This window comes from Acanthochromis polyacanthus, chromosome 4 (genome assembly GCF_021347895.1).
Source record: "Acanthochromis polyacanthus isolate Apoly-LR-REF ecotype Palm Island chromosome 4, KAUST_Apoly_ChrSc, whole genome shotgun sequence".
NCBI lineage: Eukaryota > Metazoa > Chordata > Actinopteri > Pomacentridae > Acanthochromis > Acanthochromis polyacanthus.
In genome coordinates, this window is record NC_067116.1 from 41,346,814 (window position 1) to 41,366,833 (window position 20,020).

Sequence of the window (20,020 nt, forward strand, 5' to 3'; positions counted from 1 at the left end):
AATTCGAACGATCCGTCTCTTCAATTTGTCATCAATTTTCCTCTTGCGGCCACGTCCAGGGAGGTTGGCTACTGTCCCGTGGGTCTTGAACTTCTGAATAATATGAGCCACTGTTGTCACAGGAACTTCAAGCTGTTTAGAGATGGTCTTATAGCCTTTACCTTTAAGATGTTTGTCTATAATTTTTTTTCCGATGTCCTGGGACAATTCTCTCCTTCGCTTTCTGTTGTCCATGTTCAGTGTGGTACACACCTTTTCACCAAACAGCAGGGTGACTACTTGTCTCCCTTTAAATAGGCAGACTGACTGATTATGAGTTTGGAAACACCTGTGATGTCAATTAAATGACACACCTGAGTTAATCATGTCACTCTGGTCAAATAGTTTTCAATCTTTTATAGAGGTACCATCATTTTTGTCCAGGCCTGTTTCATTAGTTTGTTTTTTTAAATAATTATGTTAATCAACAATTCAAAAGTAATGGCTGTTTTTGATTATTTAATTTTCAATAAATTTTTATTTATTGTTACTTTTGTGAGTTTCAAGTGATTTCAGTGAGAATTGTGGGTTTTTCCTTCTTTAACTGAGGGGTACCAACAATTTTGTCCACGTGTGTATCCAACATCTACATGAATTTCAGGACTCGAGGTTTCCCAGGAGAACATTGCATAATAACATGATCGATGGGATTCACTTTAACTTTCAGTCGTCAAAATGTTGTGGCAGATCGGTGTATGAGTTAGTTTTAGAGCAGGAGTCCCTCAAGGATCTGTTTTAGGACTCATTTTATTCAGTGTATCTATCAATTACCTTCCTCAGGTGTGTACAGATGTTACTGTACAGATGTATGTTCATTTTCACTCATGTACAATCTAAAGAACCTGCTGCAGTTAAATAACATCTGCAATTACCAGCGTGTCAGACTGAGTAACAAATTCTTGCTTGATTGTCAGTATAAGCAAAAGAGTTCGCATGTATAGTTCACAGTGAGGAACCATAACTCACTTAACCCAGAGGTTTATTTAGTGGTGAAGCTGACACATTTTATCAAAAAGAAAAGAAAAAGAAAACATGTCAGTAGGATCACAACCAATTTAGTTTGAATAATTGGAATAAAGCATCAGGCAGCAGTTGTCTCAATCTGCTGTAAAGCTTTTTTGTAAATTCTGTTTTCTTATTGGTTTACAGAATTAAAACCTGGTCACAAGTAGGCAGAACTGCATTCAAACTTGTGCACTCGCTCTTTAAGCAAATGCTTAAAGTATCAGAGAAAAAGCCAAGAGAACATCTTTACTGATATTCTTAAAAAAACTTCCTCAGTTTAGACAATGTACTCTTTTACTCTGATGCAGGTTGATGTTTAAAATTATTCAGAATCTTGCACCCCTGTACTCTTAGAGAAATAAAAATTTACTGTGATTTATTTCAGGGTTCTTGTTTCTTTTTAATTGTGGCTAAATTATTTTTTGACTCGGAGTCACGTATAAGAATTCCAATGTACCTGTACTGTGATGTACTTTTGCAAGTAGCAATAAACTGTTCTATTCTATTCAAAATATAACAATAATATTAAATCAGCAGCAATGCCTCCTCATCTAACTCTGCAGCAGAAAGCAAAAGAAGCTATATTTCTTCAAATTATTGAACTCAAACTTAAATTGTTACTTGGCTATGTATCTATCACCGTGGAAGAATATGTACCAATATATTATATACACAAAAATATCCTTTTACATTTACTGCTGACTTAAACACATCCACTGCCTCAGGAAATGGTTTAATTGTCATTTGATACATGTGTGGTCTACTGCAGTCCTACACACTTGTCATTGCCTTAACTGTAACTGTTTTGCATGCAGAAGCAGATGCATGCATTTTGAGGTGGTACAAAATGGAATTTACATGTGTGCTTCAAGATACATATCTACCTATATAAATTTATCCATATTCAACTTTCTAACTGGAGCAGGCAGAAGTAAAAAAATTACGAACTACTCGATGATCAGAGTAATCAAAATTCAAAGTCAGAAATCGTCGGCAGTGAAGGAGGCGTTTGGAACAGGGTGGATACATGAAGGTTTGCTGACAAATATAAAAACTATGTACACAACAAAATCAGTTATTATCAATAGATACAAACGTATTTTTTTCAAATAAAGAGTTTTATCCCTCCTTTGAGGTTTTCAGAGTTTTTCCAAGATTCTCTAATGACACTAATGTAAGTATAAGACAACAGCTGCTGTTGATCCCTCACTGGAGAAAATGACACGATCTGGCAGCTAGATACAAATAAGGAATGTGAAAGTAAAGATATATGGCATGCAATGTGTACTTTTCACGTGTATAAATGATGCATGATAGATTTTTACTTCGATACGTACAGGTATGACATGATGGAGGACACAATGGACACTTTGGTAGCTGTGCAGATTGACTAGTTGTCTTTGCAGGTGTATATTACATGTAACTCCCTCAGATCTGACTAAATTGGCATACTTTATCACTAATTGTACCAAACAATCCTTTTAGCTGAGATTCCTGGTCTCCTTTCCTTACTTCACTCCAAAACAATGACCAAAAAAAAAAGTAGATGAGACAGTGCTTCTAGAAAAACAACCCTGACTGTGACCGCCGCCATTTTATCTCTTCTTCTCATCTTCCCTCCTGCTTTAGCTCATTCTGGATGATGAAGATCGACAGATAGCCGTCGGCTGCATGTGTTGACGTGCCGCAGGAGACGTCACTGCGCCGACTGTGGAAAAACAACTTAACACAGGCATTCTGTCACTAAACTTTAAAAAAAAAAGAAAAAAAAAAGCGTGTCTCACAGACAGTGGTCAAAGTTCTAAAATCAACAAAACGTAGATTAGTTGGCAGACTTTATCTTCTACTCCCACTTATCTCCATCCATCTTACCTGGCTTAAACAGATAGATTTCAGACACCCCTGCTATTCTTTGATATATTCCACCTCATAACATTGTTCTCCTTCTTCTCTACCACTTCCTAGCCTTTCCGTTTACCCCCCGTCTTTTTTTTCAGGACGTCCGGAAAGGGAAACCACAATAACATTTCACCAGAGACTCAGTCAATATTATTCCTTGACATCTTCAAAGCGGGACAGAGGATATTGGAGCCTGAGCAAGAGGCGGGTGGAGGTAAGGGAGGGAGTATGAGTGTGTGTTGTCCAGCTGAGAGCATAGACAACAGAGAAGAGAGACACAGTGTGGCCTTCACTGTCAGTCTGACAGTCTGAAGTATGGCTGCCTGAAGCTACGAGCCCCTCCTTCATATCCATCCTGCTCACATTTTCTTTGAAGATCCATCTCTGTGCCCTCGGGTCAACTGTCCCACTCACTTACCTTTGTGCAAACTTCTTCTTCACACCACTAGGGGTCCCTGTGTTCATAATAAACAAAACAACTTGCTCTCTGCCCTGACCTACACATCTCTGGATGGTAGTAATTCAAAGGATGCATCCTTTTTCTTGTGGTGCAAACACATTGGTAGTATTTGTAAAAAAAAAAAGAAGCAAAATCTCTAGCATTACATGCCAAAAGACAAGTCATTATGCTGAGGCAGAGGCAGTGAGTTAATATTGGGGTTTTGCGGCAGGACTTCTGCACAACATCAGACAGACAGGCAGCCGCGGAGCCACAAGGACAAGTAGACACAGGATCCTTAGAGCTGCAGGGCCACAGACATTAACAAACTCTCTTTTTCTGCTGCCTCCCTCCCTCCCTTCCTCTCTTTCTGCATGCTTTCCTCTTTATCTGCCCATGCTGCATGTAATAGACATATTCAAGAAAAATACGCAGTAAAAGTGCTGGGAAGCATATTAGCCGGGTTCCACTGCAGACACGCTTTGTTTAACATTTCAAAAATACCTTTAAAGCAGACCAGGCCCTCCCTCTCTCCGTCTCTCTCTGTCTAACGCCTGCCCAGATGTGCGTTCTCCGAGTGAGCATTTCTGCGATCTGCTAACAGAACATTAACTTTAAAGTCTTCTTTCGTCCCCGGCTATATGTGCACCATGCTGTAAGCGCTGGCCCCCGTCCAGGAATCTCCTGCAAGCCAGCCGCTCATAAGCCCCCTCTTCTAACCGGCCAAGAATGCGAAAAAGCTCCTTCAAAGAGAAGCCTTCTGCAAGGTGTGGTTTAAAGCGGGTACCTGAGTCCACAGGTGGCCATACTAGAGCGCTAACTGAAATCCCACACCTGTCTCCGAGCAGGAGCCACAAAGGGGGAGAAACAGAGCAGTGAGGATATAAAGATTAGATCAGATCAGCGTACTGCTGTTGTGTTGCTCATTCATGTGCTGCATTCAAGTGTGCAGACGCATGAAACAAAGAAATATAGACTTTCCTGTCCCTTAAATGGCACCCAGTAAAAAAACAGTCAAGAGTCAAAGGGCAGAAAGTGTCACAGTTTTACAACATGGAACTTTGTAAAAAAGACGAGCTGATCAAAGAGGCTCAGCACAAACTGCTTCATCTGTGTGGAAAATACAACAAGAGTCCAGAGGGGACAGTCAGAGCTGCCCTGAGGTGAACACAGAGTGGTGAGAAGAGGCGTGGAGAGGAGGGGAGAACATGGCCGAGGACAAAGAGTGGCTTGTCTGGGGTCTGTCTGCCACCGGCCTGCAGGGGAGGAGGCCCCGGTGCCACTTGTTTTAGGGGTCCCCATGATAAATTTCCACTACTTGACTCTGTCACACTGTCTGCCACTTGGACAATAACCGAGGTCACGGCCGAGTAGTGGAGCGTTGACATGGCAGGGCTGCACGGAGAATGAGAGGGAGGCCACTTTCTCTCAACACGAGCGTTTATTTCACATCCACGTCGTACATCTTAAAGAAAATCGCTAGAGTGAAAATAAATAGCACGCTTCTCACAGTTGTCTTTGTTCGGACCTGTTTATTTGTGACCATAAATCAAGCGCGTAAAGTCCGAGGTCATCCGACTCAAAGGATCCCCGTAGATACGAGTGGCGGTGGGCTTGTCAAACAGAAAGGGATGGAGATAAATGCAACCCTGATGAAGAGGAAGCACGTGACAACATTTGAAATATTGTTCATTTACATCTTTGAAATGGCTCTGATGAAAATCAAGCAAAACAAACCGCATAGAGAGACCGCACTGAGCATGCCACGTGCCCTCCAGGCTCTGCTTCACCGGTGACAGTTTTGCTTGGAATAAAAAGCTCCAATCATGTTGTGGGTTTGGGCTATTTATATCTCACATAGAGGTGAGTTTTAAGCAAGAAAATACAATGAACATATTGAAGCTGAAGATCTAAACTCCCCTCTGCAAAGGAAACAATGCTTTTTAACATCTTGGAGCTGCCGGAGTTCATTGAAAAACAATAAAATACAAAATAACTGTCTCCAAGTGCATTACTGCAGTATAAATTGGCTGCATAGTGAATTTCACGAACACTAAGATATCTGGAGATCAAAATGTGATGTTGAAACTATAATGTTGCACCAAACTATAGGATGTTATAAGAACATTTCACACTCTTTTTGCCTACAAGGGCTTTGCTCGTAATAAAAAGCTCCAATCATGTTGTAGATTTGTACTATTTGTCAAACATAGTGGTGAGTTTAAACAAGAAAATACAAAGCACATATTGATACTGGAGATCTAAACTCCTGTTTGCAAAGAAAGAATTGCTTTGATAACATCTTGGAGCTGCAGGAGTTTAATAAACCCCAACAAAATACAAAACAGATGCCACCAATCATCAGTTCAGTGTAAATTGGTTGCTTGATGAGTTCCATGAACACTAAGATATCTGGAGATCAAAATGTGATATAGAAACTACCATGTTGCACCAAACTATAGGCTATTATAGGAACACAGTCAAAACATTTTCTGGTAATACTGTGACTAAAGTTCTCGACTCGGACATGCAAAGGAGTAAATGCTTTTCAGCATCTTGGAGCTGCAACTGTTTAATAAAAAACAGTACAATATATAAAATAAATGCCACCAAGTGCATTTATTAGGCATAAATCAACTGGCTGTTTTATGATTTTCATTAACATTAATGAGGATATCTGGAGATCGAAATGTGAAACAGAAACTATGATGCTGCATCAAACTACAGGGCATTGGAAGTACATTTTTGCACTCATTTTGCATACGGGGGCTTTGCTCGTAATGAAAAGCTCCAAACATACAATAGATTTGTCTTATTTCTATTACACATATGTACAGAGGTGACTTTGAAACAAGAAAATACAACAAACTTGTTGACACTAAAGATTGAAACTTCTGTCGGTAAAGGAAGAATTGCTATAAAATATATACCGTCAAGTGCGTTTATTGAGTATCAATGAGCTGGCTGCTTAATGCCTTTCATAACCATTAACTAGGATATCCTGAGATAACAAGAAACCCTGTGTGACACAGAAACTATCACGCTGTGTCAAACTACAGGGCATTATAGGAACATTTTGGCTTCTTATTCCCTACAGGAGCTTTGCTTGTAACAGAAAGCTCAAGACAAACTATAGATTTGTGCTATTTATATCACACATATGTACAGAGGTAAGTTTGAAACAAGAAAATACATTGAACATTTTGAGACTAAAGCTCTAAACTCTTTTCAAAGGAAGTCTTGCTTTCCTTGGAGCTGCAGGAGTTTATTAAAACCTAATAAAAGAAAAAATAAAGGCCAATAAGTGCATCAGTTCAGCTGCTTAATGACTTCCATGCTCACTAAGATGTCTTTAGATCAAACTATGGTACAGAAACTATCATGTTGGATCAAACTTCAGAACATTGCAAGAACATTCTGCGCTCTTTCTGCCTACAGAGGGTTTACTCACGCAAACCTGTCATCCCTCCCTGAACCTGCGCTCCCTCCTCCTAAAAGCCGAGCTGGGATGTGTGTTTGTGCGTACCGAGGTGGATCGTCCCACCTCCCTCTTTCTCTCCCAGTCAAGACGCTCCAAACTCGCAGGAGCGCAAACTCTCCAAAGAGTTCCCAGCTCCTGCTGCAGGACTGCGCCGAGTTGGAAGGAAGCGAGAGAAAAGTTTCAAAACAGACACGAACCGAAGTTGAGAAGTGCTGGAGTGCATCGGGACATGACGAAGAGGCGGAATGGTCCCCCAGCCGAGCAGCACATGTGAGCCCAGAGGCCACCGGTAACGGTTTTTTCTTTTAACTTCAAAGGAGACGGTGGAAAGGGGAGGCTGAGAGAAGAGAAGAGAGCGTAAAGAGAGAGATAAAGATCCCCTGAGAGCTGACTGTCACCTCGACACCATGGTCTTTGTGCCGGGGATCAGCTGGGTCTTCTTGAGCGCTCTCATGCAAACTGTGGCACCCTGGGGCGCACAGCGAGCCGGCAGACCGAGGCAGTGCGACGCACCAAAGTCGGTGAGTCGTGTTTGGGCACTTTTTCCAAGTTAGGGACCTCTCATTTCTTCTGAGAAAGACGCACGTTGGACTATGATTACGCATGAAGTGGATACTGCGAGATTCGACTCTGACAAGTTTATTATCAGCCTGCAGAACTGAGACACTTGTCCTAATAAACCCAGACTTATGTTTTCACTCTGATTGGAGAGTATAGTTAAAGTAAACTTGATTGTGTTAATTTTAGATGTGACAGTTAATATATAATGTTGGCAATCATATATTATATTTGTGCCATATTGGATGTTTGTCTGTAATAATGTTAAAAGCTCTCATCTTTATAGCTTTAGAGGAAAATACTTTTGTTACTTCACGACAATTTTTATAATTTTAAATGTGAATTTCATTTATTATAATATGGAAATACAAAAAAAATAAAATGTGACTGTAGAAATTATGATTAAAATATGAATTGATTGCCAAACTAAATCAATAATAATATTTTCATTAGATAGTAAGTATAGTCTAACATTAGCACAGGTTCAGTGCCTGACATGTGGAGGTTCCAGTGTTCCCTCTCTGCTCCACTGCAGCTATAGATCCAGGCCTTTAACAAGGAAAGATGCTGCCAACAGAAACCGTTTCTGCTCGCCAACTTTATGGCTGTTTATGTGACAAAACGAAAATGGGGGAACACCCACGGGTGACTTGACTTCATTTGGAAAAATACAGTTTCATTGACCTTTTCAGAAGCGATCGCGTTTCAGCACAACGCGCGGCCCTTATTAAAACACTTATCGGGCATATTGGTAAAATTATGGATGTGGCTTGAACTCTTGTGAGGAAGTTCAGCAGCAGAGACCAGACATATTCCAGATCCGTTAACGCGCCTCTCCGTGCGTCTTCCATGCGTAATTTTCGACGTGTGAGGGGGGAGAAACAGAATTAATGACAGTCATAACTGCAGGAATCAGATCCAACACGCTTTCCGGGTGCTGGAAATAAAAGATCACAACACTGGAAAAATATATGACCTCAGAATTTTAAAAAATATGACAGTTTGGAGCCACTGAGTGTGAATGTTACTGAGGATCCCATTAAGGAAAGAGGGTTGATTAGTGGATCTGTTGTCAGAGATCAGTGAAGCTTTCGTGTTCTTTCTCCTCCATGTGATTTTTAATGCGTCAGTACAGTGGTCTCTGTTTTCTGTTAGGAGTAATTACCCCATAAAAAGGAACCCTGCGCGTCAAGGTTCTCCAGAAAAAGTCCACGCAGCCTGAGCAGTGGGGATCTCGCCTCTCGGTTGGATTTGCATCGTCGCACATTTCCACTTTTTTGTCGAAAAACAAATCTTAATTTATGGGTAAAAGCCCAACGCGCACATTTGCTCGTCTTTTTCTGTGCGTCAGAAATATCATAAAGAGTGCACCGATGCGTCCAAAGCTTTCCCGTTAGTGTGCAGTATCTGGAGGGCCCCGCCAAAGTGAAAATTGAGTTAGAAAACCTTGAAACTGTTTAAACATTTCAGTGTGAATGCAAAGGCTGCTCTGAAATCAAATGTGGCATTTTTTGATTTATTTTGTCTAGCAGGGGAGGAAGGATTGTGCCAGAAATGACTGTATGTTCATTGCAATTAATTATGCTAAGAGAACACCCCACAGAACCACTTTACTTCACTTTTGGCTGCTATTCGAGAAAAAGTTTCAGTGACAAAGACAGCGTTGGCAGTGTGCTATAGAACTGGAACACAGCTGAGGGGAATCTTGATTAAATTTAAGAAGTAAACATTTTCTAAGAATAACTTTATTTTACTGTAATGGGTTTCATCCCTCAAATGCCTGATTACAGTATGTTTCAGAAGCCAGGAGTTTGATATTGTTTATAAAAGCTAATTCTTTTTTCATATTTGAATAATGCCAACATCAAAGTCGCAGCACATGCACAGCACATTTCGCAGAGCGCTTAACAAGAACCATATTTTAAATGCAATAGAGGCCTTATGCTCGTTTAGAATGGCTGTGATTATTTAATTTCCATCCTGACATTGTTTTCTATAAAGATAACCACAACAGACAAACGCTTCCTGTAATATAAACCATAGAAGACAAAAACAGTGCAGCACTTAAGGCTGTCAGCATCACATCTCCGTGTGGCTGGTGTTAAAAAATTCACAAACAAAAGTATCACAGTGAGGTCAGACTGGAGAGCAGGTTTTCTTTCAGGTTTTTGGCTTTTATGAGCTCCAGCGTAGTATATTTGCACTGCTGCCTTGAAAATGCTTCCCAGGCCCAAAGAGGCTTTTGGCAACCGAGGTATGCACCTCAACAATACACGGGGGTCTGTTTACAGTCCAGAAGGCCCCTCTATAAACTCCCTGCCTGAACCACAGCAGTGAGCCCGAGCAGCAGAGCCCCGAGCAGACTAGACTTTATGCTTCCCCCCGCCGTCATCTCAAAATGGTATTTCAATCCTTAACTTGTTGACCTGAGCCTATATGAGCCAGTAAACCACAATAGAGGGGAAATGTGTCAGCTTTAGTTTTGAGGCGAGTTGAATTGTGCTAATATGATGGTTCTGGTATTTTTGTTTCCTTTTCCTCTCAAAATCTTCACTTCCATCTAATTTTTTTCCTTCTTCCTCTGCAGCAAAGTGACATGAACTCGTTCCTGTGGAGGGTAAAGCGAGCGCCTCCTCACCCACCTTCCTACTTGTTTGGTACCATCCATGTGCCCTACACCCGAGTGTGGGACTTCATCCCCAACAGCTCCAAGCAGGCTTTCCACAAAAGCAACAACATCTTTTTTGAGCTTGACCTGACGGACCCGCTCACCATCTCCAAACTGACAAGCTGCCAGCTGCTTCCCCACGGAGAGAACCTGCAGACGCTGCTACCTCGAGACTTGTACCGCCGCCTCAAACGCCACCTGGACTACGTGAAGCACATGATGCCTTACTGGATGACGGCGGACCAGCGGGGCCGCGGTCTGTACGCCGACTACCTGTTCAACGCCATCGCAGGGAACTGGGAGAGGAAGAGGCCCGTGTGGGTGATGCTGATGGTGAATTCCCTGACCGAGTGGGACGTCCGGTCCAGAGGGACTCCGGTCCTGGACCTGTTCTTGGCTCAGGAGGCTGAGCGGATGGGAAAGACGACGGGGGCGGTGGAGCGGGTGGAGGAGCAGTGCCACCCCCTCAACGGGCTCAACTTCTCTCAGGTAAGAATTTGGAATGAACACGTTTGCCTTTGATTCCCTGTGTGTGTACACAGCTGGTGAAACTGCAAGGACAAGCCAGGCCTAGAGAGGAAACAAATTTGTGTATCCTTCATCCCTCCACCTGAAGTAAAGAAGCTCTACTCTTGGCTTTATAATCCACACCAAAAGTTAAGTGTATGCACAGATTTTGGGTGTTTCTTTGAAAGAAATGTGGGAGAAGACAATAGAAGAAGAAAAAAAGTGATTAAAACCTGTCAGCTGGAGACAGCTTTAGGGTTATGGATGTCCCTCCAGCTCACTAAACAAACACACTCAACAGCTGAATCTGCAGAAAGGGTGTCAGGCTGTGCAACGGACACGAAAAACAGATTAAAGAAGGTGAGAGGAGCATGGAGTTTTCTCTTTCATTAAAGCAGACTGTCTGTCTGGCTCTCAGCGGGATTGTGCGACTCATACTGTAACTGGAGACTGAAAGATGAGCAAAACAGCCTAATTACTTGATGAGCAAAACACAGAGTATGTTCATCATTAATTTCTTGTACGGTGATGAAGAAACGAAGGAAACATGGGTCTATTTAAAGATTTAGCCTGTTGTAGGTCACGTACGATGAAGGCTGTAGACCATTTTTCAAGCTGTGGGAGGTTGGGGGAAAATCACTGATGAGCTTCGACAGTAAGACGAAGATGCTCTGTTCCAGTTAATGTCCTAATACAACCTTTGATCTACGCTGAGAAGTAAAATATCTCAGCATGTGCATCCGTGAAACGCTTGCAAACGCAACACATGTGCTTTGGATGCACATCACGCCACACACGAAGGCCCCTCTGCAGACGTGCAAAGCTCCGTACAGGCGTGATGTGGTGCAACAGAATCTGCGAGGGCCTGAACCTCCATGTGACAGGACGGAGGGCTACGGAGCTAATTTGAGAGGCAATGGGCTTCCAGCCTCTCCTCTTTCATCAGCACCTCCTAACTACGCTGTCAAAGTCGCACCGCATGCCCTGCACATGCCTGAGAGCTTTACTGCCCCTAGAAATAAGCTTGGCGAGACACACTGTGTATCTCAGTAATGAAGAGGACAAGTGCTAATGTCTAGAAGGGCTTTGCAATGTAGACATGGCCTTTTCTCATTATCATAAGGGATTCACAGATCTTGTCTGTAGTCTGATTGCTTTTAATGTTGAGCGCGACCTCTAAAAACAACACTGTTTAAATCACATCCCAACGTGCCTGAGTCCAACTTTTGAAAACGGTGTTTATAATTCTGGATAACTTCTATTTGACTTCAATCTTCGGAATCTATTCTTCCGTGAAAGGCAGAATGCAATAAATTCACAACAGGCAATAAAAATTTTACAAGACAAGTGTTCGAATTCGGATAAGAGTTTCACTTGTATGAAAATTCTGTCAAATTTTAGATCGGAAATAACATGAATTTCAACCCAACGTGAGCACAAGGGGGTTGGAGTTGTCTGCTTCCAACCTCCTTGCTTCCAGATATGTATGAGAACAATTCAGAGCTGAACTGAAACTGACATGGAAACCATTATTCTCAATTATAATAATTTGCGATTTAATCTGAACACTATGGTTGATTGGATCCCTCTACGCTTGACTGTAACAACGATGAGGTCAGAAGGATGGATGTACCGAGAGCTGAGGAGGAAGACACATGGGTGGGAATCAGAAGAAAGAGAAGCGAAACACCAGAGAAGAGAAAATATAAAAGTGGTGGTTAAGCTGAAAAAGCAGAGAGGCCAATGCTAATCTGAAACAAGAGCAAAGGGAGATCTCAATTGGGAACTCGTCCAAACCTTTCCACGTATTATTTGTTCCCAATAAAAACTAGCTGCTTACAATATCCTGTACCTGTGATGTCATAGACAGGCACTTAGAAACTGGTGATTTATCACCTGTCACGCTGTTCCTCAAAGGCACCTGGTCCCAGTGGTTCCAGGGCTGTGGAGCTGGGACCACTGGGAGGTCATGAAAGCACCGGTCTGTCCAGCTCCACAGTTTCCTTGTTGCTGTACAACTCATGACCTCAGAGGAAGCAGTTTTTGGACTAAAAGAGGTACAGCAAATATATCATATTCTGTGGAGAAGGAGGAGGAGGTGAGGTCGGTGTTTTAAAGCAGAAATCTTCAGTTTGTAGTGGTGGAGTTAGTGGCAAGCGTAGGAGGGACGGAGTGATATTAAGTGTGCCAGAGCACTCTTTCGACCATTGTGGTCTAACAAGAGCGCCGTCTGTCTGAAACCTCTCCATGGTCTCTTTAGATCACAGAGAGGTGTGGATATCTCAGTGAGAGGCAACTCAGAGGCTGCCTTAAACAAAGGCAGGTCATGCTGCATGGTTCTTCTCCAGTTTTTTGAAGGCCAATGTAGGCTGACAGCTGGGCGGGCCAGCAAGTTACAACTGCCCTGGGTACAGATTGGAAAAGGCTGCAGAAAGCCTCATCTGCTCAGAGGGTGGAAGCTCACAACTAGGAATCAGCATCACAGTGTAAACTTTGCTTTCCCTCAAGTAAATGCATCTATGATCTATATAATAATGGCTCAGACGATGCAATCTGCTTTTGATGAAATCTGCTGCAAGGGAGAAACAGAAAAACTCCTTTGTAACAATATCATCAGTCTCAGCATCACAATGGTACAGTGGTAATGCACAATAGCTGCTTATCTCTACATTGGTTTTGGAGTTAAGATGTGGAACAAAAATGACTCCAGTGCAGAAGTTGCTTTTGGGAAACTCAAGGGCGGCTCCAGCCTGCGAGCCTCTCTCGTTCCCGGCAAATAAACACCCGTATTTATTTTCCCTGGGTCGCATTGCAGCAGAGGCCACTGGTCCATGTCGAAGAGAAATTACATCATGACGGTGGCGCCTTTCTCCCGGGCAGAGGTCATGGGTCACGGCGGGAGGTGGTAGCAGAGCCACGAGCAGCAGAGCGGTAAGGAGACTGGCAGTCTGCTGGGGTCAGTCTGGGCACCGCTGAGCAGGCAGCCAGCTCCCAATCTGATAGAACTCCTGGCTCAACCTCTGACCAGGTTGTTTCCATCGAGCTCGAGCTGCTTTGTGCAATGACTTGTGCAGCAGAGTGGCTGTACAAGTCGGTGGACCCCAGAGTTGCCACCTTTGGGCTGGAGAGGGGTTAAAAGATGTGAGGATGGCGGGCGACAGAATCCGGTTTCCTCTCAGCAAGAGGCGTCCTCCTCCCGGTCAGAGCCTGTTTACGGCTTCAGTGACAGTCTGATGTGTCTATTTCAATCGGAGCAGCTCCTTTGCCATCCCTCCGCCTCAGGCTCTCTGCTGTGCTGACGCTGCAGCCTCAACTCACACATGCTGCGGTCACAGTGAGGCACACTCAGGCCTGGAGATGTGACCAAAATATAACAACAATGCATTTCTTCATGGTGGGGTAATGTGCAATGTGGTGACAATCGCATTTTCCAATTTATGCAGGAAAACATGTAATGACAAAATACACGGTGCGAGGATAGCAACCATTCTGAGTTTACACACAGCGGTTGCAAAGTGAAACTTGTGTCTGTCTGGGTCAGAGACATTCTGTTTTCACTGTGTTTAGAGCCACACAGTCTCTGCTTTCCATAAGTCACTATTACTTTATATGATATTCAATTTGATTTATGTTTGGTTTTCCAATTCAGATTGAACCCACTAAAGTATACGGCCATAAGATACAAATCAGTGATCTGAAAATGAATTGAAAACAGTAAAATGCGGCATACCCAGCGGGGAATGTCTGTCTGCGTGCAGATCCAGAGGTCTCTGGCGATGCATGGCAGTTACTTGATGAGCATTTATGGTAAGCAGTTAATATAATATTGAGCGCCCAGGGTAATGTAAGTCTGCAAAAGGCTGGGCAAGAGTTTCTAAGAGTAACAGCAGAAATGAAATCAAAATAAGACTCTCATGCGTCATATCAAATCATGCTGAGACTGTGCTTTGTGTTCCTTGGACGGCGTTCACCTAAACAGGACATCTTTAAGGGGAGGAATTAAGTAACATTCAACCTTACCCATTTCCCAAATATTTACATTAGGTGACGGGTGTGTAGGTTTGGGTTTGAAGGGATGTGTTGGCCGCAGAGACTGACTGATGGAAAAAGCAATTCTGTGTCGACACTCTGCTCTTGTTTCGTCTGACCTCCTGGTTTCTTTTGGATCCCTGCTCCCATCTTCTCGCTCCATATCTTTCTCCCTGACGTGTCCTGAGGCCCCGACTGTCCCGTTACTAACCCATTGCTCATCCGTACACATCAACACGTCCACACCCGAGTGGAAAAAGAGGTGGGAGGAGAAGGAGGTGAAGGAGATTACCTTTAAAGTGTGCTAGCGATGCGTATTCCCTGTTTTAAGCGTGACATCTGAGGGTGTTTCACATCTAAGCTATAATTACCTGCACAAATATGTGGAAAACTGCAAGGCAACACATATCGGGCAGATCATCTGGTCCTGTCGGGAGGCAGACGGCAGTCCCACTGTTGCACTAATGACTTAATAGCCCCCTTAATGACCAAATAGCCCACTGCCATCCAGAAGCACTTAGACAATTATGTGCTGGCCAGAACTCTGCAGGCGGAGACGGAGGGAGGTGCACCAGCTCTGCGTGGACGTTGAGAAAACGGGGCACTTGACCGCAGAATAGATCGTGATTCTTGTACTTGATTTGTGGTTTTTTAGGAAATCTGTTGGAGAAAAATGAGTGAGTTCAACAGCAGGCAGCAAGAACGAATAGAAGACTCGAGGAATGTAGCTCCAGGAGATGGTCAGTTGAAAGTAAATGTCACAATTTCAGCATTTTCTTTTTTCTGTAAGTTATTTTTTGGGCCTTTTTTAGCGCTTATTATAGAGGACGGTGGAGAGAGAGACAAGAAACATGGGAAGAAGAGTGGGGGAAGGACATGCAGCAAATGGCAGTGGGTCAGATTCAAACCCATGACCGCTGCATTGGAGACAACAGCCTCTGGTTGTGGGTCGCCTGCTCAACCAGTTGAGTTACCAGGGTGCTAATTTTATTGTTTTCTTAAGTCGAATAACTTAACCAACCAACCAGAACTACCACCAAAAAGTACTTGTGCATCCCAGGGTTGATTTTCCTCATAATTGTGGTTGCAGACCAGAATCTCGCGACACAAGAAAAACATTTTTCCAACAGCAGTGGAGCAGAGACCCCAAGTGACACGTCCGCTCTCTCTTCCCCCAACCCTGCACCATAAACACTGGCAGTGCCACTACATGCTATATATTGTGTTTTCGATTTGGTAGTTCTGCCCGAATGTTAAATTACACTTCCTACACCCTATATAGTACACGTAAAGTATCCCCCAATGCGCCGTGAAAAGTAGTGTACAGCTGATGGTCACCAGCCAGCACTATGTCTCATCATGCATTGCACAGAAGAAAAATGGCAGACAAAGAGGAGAGAACATATTGAGGATTTCCACAGATTTCTGATGCTATTCTATAGTGTGAAGATACTATATTTTCTACAGAATGTAGCTTGTCGAAATGGCAACAGGCATGAGACAAATCAGTGAGTTATGGCATGAAAGTATTAAAATAAAAAATAATAATTCATGTTAATATATTTAATGGAAGCAGAGCGGTGTATTACAACAAAAACAAAGAAAAAAGTTACTTTTCTATGTTTTTATTGGAAAATACGCTCAGTATAAAATTAATTATTACGAAAATGTCACTTGTTTCACTGCCATAGCTGGCATCAAACTAATATGTTTTAATTAAGCAACAGCAGTGACGTAATTAATAGACTTGAGAAGTGTTATTTTTTTCTGAAGAGCTCCTTACATTCACTATGCAGTATTCCCTGCACTGAGTCTAGTTCAGCTTTTAAATAATAGGATTATTGTTATCCTTTTGCACAGCAAGATGTTTACATTACCCATTCTTCTTGCACATTCTCAGGCAATTCATTTACACATTCATACACACTGGAAGTACTTCTATGACTATTTTATGACCTGTAGTCCCTTGATTACACTTGCTGCTGATTTGACTTCAAACGCTGCTTCTTATTCAGACTTTTTGTCCACTGACTTGCAACACGTTTTAAAATCTTTGTGATACAGTTTACCGTAATGCACTAAATCGCTAAGTTAAATGCCTTGTATTTGAAAACCTGCTTGGCAATAAAACTGCTTTTGAAATTCTGCAAAATCAGCAACTTAAACTTTATTAACCAAATTTCAACCTAACCAAGAAACCTGCAAACCCTGTGCACCCTTAAAGAGCGCCTACATCCAGCAGATCTAAAAGAGTGTCGCTCTGAGTGTACCTGAGAGACCTGAGGAAATGACTCCACCACATTGTCGCTGAGCTGAGCGCCGCTGAGGCAGTGAGTTAAGCGTGGCAGGTCAGAGTGCTCTTCCATGCTTTCGCGTTCAATGTGCCAAAATCCTTCCCTCTTCTCCTTTTCCTTCGCCCACGTTTCCCCCTTTTGGAGGAGAAAATGAGTTCTGCCTAAACTGTAGCAACCTCACGTCACTCTGTGGATCCATCTTCACTCTTCTTCTCTTCAAATGAGGAACAAAGCTGCTAAGCACAAACACACACACAACTGTAGTCAGTTTCTGTGTAATTATTTTGTCATCCTTACAGTTGAAATTGCCGTAAATCAAATGGCGGTTGACTCCTGGAGGCAGGTAACCTCAGAGACACACACATTATATTTCTGTGTTACATATTTGCTCATCACAACAAGGGAAACTGCAGTAAATTGTGCAAAGCTGGAGGTTGTTTTCTGTGGGAAGGGCAGGTAGTTTCCATGATGGCTGAGGTTAATCTCAGGTTGTCTGGGCCAGAGGCTGATTGATCACAGACAGGAATGTGACTAACTGATTTCCTCAGAGACCCACTTGGCCCCTCTGGAATGTTGTTGTCTTTTGGGACGTCGCTGTTTTATAACCTTTGTTTAACCAGGTTAGCCCCACTAGAACCCAGGATCGGGATGTGTGTAGCTTAAGTTTGTGCGCTTGTTTTGGGGGCTCTGGGGTGTATTTTATCTAATTTTTACTTTGAGATGTGGCTTAAATGCAACACAACAGTTAGTAGATTGTAAATGCATGAAAAGTATGTGTTCAGGCAGTATTTTCTGCAGTTGGAAATGGCATAAAATAATTTCATTTAGTCCTTCAAACTAAAGACAAAGTAGGCAAATCTAATCCAATACATTTTATATCAAAATTTGCAAATATTCTTCTCTGTTCGCTGGATGTGCAGTGGTAGTACACAGTTCTGTCTCTGCAAACGGGACACAAAGTGGTTAAGTATGTTCCGTGCATGTTTGCGCTCATCCATCCATCCATTCTCTATACACCGCTTTATTGTCACTAGGGTCACGGGGGGTGCTGGAGCCTATCCCAGCTGACTCGGGCGAAGGCAGGGAACACCCTGGACAGGTCACCAGTCTGTCACAGGGCTACATATACAGACAAACAGTCACACTCACATTCACACCTACGGGCAATTTAGAGTAACCAATTAACCTCAGCAATTTTTTTGGACTGTGGGAGGAAGCTGGAGTACCCGGACAAAACCCATGCATGCACAGGGAGAACATGCAAACTCCATGCAGAAAGATCCACCCCGGGATTTGAACTGGAGATCTACTTGCTGCAAGGCGAAAGTGCTAACCACTATACCACTGCGCAGCCCTATATGCCAACTAGCTAGAAATAATTGAAAAAAATCTTTCGTCAGAGTCCATTTTTAAGTGGAAAAAATACATCATATATAAACAATTGCCCTCCAGAATGTGCTTATCTGACGTCCATACCCTGCAAAATTAGCATTACAAATCACCACTGCCAAATAAAAGCAAGTCGATCATGTTTCTTGTAGGCGTGTTGTTGTAGATTAGCTGTAGTATTTGGTTGTGCCACCAGGTGAAGCCTTTTAATGTTTAATACTGGGCACTTTCATGATGACAAGTGGACAGCATTGTGGGAGCTTAGCGAGTAAAGGAGCACCATCATAAAGACTTCTGTGAGGCTTACTTACCTCAGGCTAGCAAACAAGTGCAAAATTAGGCTTGGAAAAACTAGGGCAGCGATGCTGGACTCTAGTGGAACATTAGATGGTTGAGGTTTTTGGATTTATTAAGGTTTCTGCGTTGCGACAGATGTAAACAAAAACTTGGATAGCTTTGTGTCAATACTAGTCACTTAAAATGACCATTATTTCAGCCAGAATATCCTTGGTTTATTGTTTCTAGATCAGTTTAGTTACACACACACACTTGGTGACATTTAAAGAACAATAATGATCTTTACCTTTGTTTAAGGTGAGTGAATAGTTTAAATAAACTTTGAAAATTGGTAGATACTGAGAAGTGAAAACAAGTTTCTAAAATTACAATCTGGCATTTGATAGACCTTTTTAGGCCACCCTGACCTCCTCCCTCTGCACACTTTGTGGGTCAAAAACACTGTCACACTTCTTTCACTCGCAGTGGAGAAGCATCATAATATGACAACTAAGGGACTATTTTTATCCCTTATGTTCTAGTTTTATGTCATTTTATTACTCCTCTCCTAAACAAGTGAAGTCTGGTTTACAAGTGCATGCCTCTTAACATTCTAGCTATAAACAGACACAGATTTGGCTAAATTCCACAAAGAAGTCTAATAGAATACACTTGATTCTACCATCTACCTTTGAAATCACATCACAACAGCCATAAGAACACCTAGAATAAACATGTGGCGTCAAACAGCAGCACGCAGCAACTAACTAACCAGACAGCGCGGCGTATCGATATCATCCAGGGTGGGTGAACATGGAAAAAAAGATTGCCAGCGCGCCACTGTGGCATGCCACTTTCCATGTCGGATGCTTGGTGGTCTGAAGTGAACTCAGCTTCCCGCTCTGCCGGTGACATCAGCCACACATACCTCTAACACCTCCGGCCAACAATCATAAATAGGTGCGAGTGGAGAGCGACTGCGTGTATGTATGCGTGTTGTGTGATGTGGGCTTGTTGGGGATTAGGTAGCATTAGCAGAGTCCTCTCTCTGAACCCGGTTTTAATGTGACCCATGCTTCTTTGTGCCCCTCTGCCCTGTCCCCATTATACACAACCCAGTGGAGCACTTCAGCTCTGCTTACACCCTCCTCCTGCACCTCTCACCTTTCTATACCCCCCCCTTCCAAGAAGAAAAAAAAAACACACATGTTCAAGCTCATTTTCACTCTCACACCATTTACCTGCAAGACAAAAAATATTATTTTAGTCGCAGTTTTAACGTGTATTTATCCAGTCAGGCAGTAAAACACGATGCACATTCACACTTGGACCTGTGGAGGATAAAAACACTTTCATTCTACTACCATACAGAAAGCTGTTATTTGTGTTGTGCAAAGATAACATTTCCTCTGCTTCAAATTGAGAGTTTAAAATCG

The 20,020-nt window shown here is 42.7% G+C and overlaps 1 protein-coding gene across 1 annotated transcript in view; it reads left to right on the top strand.

Moving 5' to 3' along the window:
• The first annotated feature begins 6,918 nt into the window (after window positions 1-6,918).
• trabd2b (TraB domain containing 2B) overlaps window positions 6,919-20,020 on the top strand; it is an 87,544-nt gene continuing 74,442 nt past the window's right edge. Inside the window, exons 1-2 of the mRNA XM_022211453.2 lie at window positions 6,919-7,384; window positions 10,009-10,578. Of these exons, the coding sequence (XP_022067145.2) occupies window positions 7,271-7,384; window positions 10,009-10,578 (684 nt within the window). The 5' untranslated portion in view covers window positions 6,919-7,270. The remainder of the gene's footprint in view (window positions 7,385-10,008; window positions 10,579-20,020) is intronic.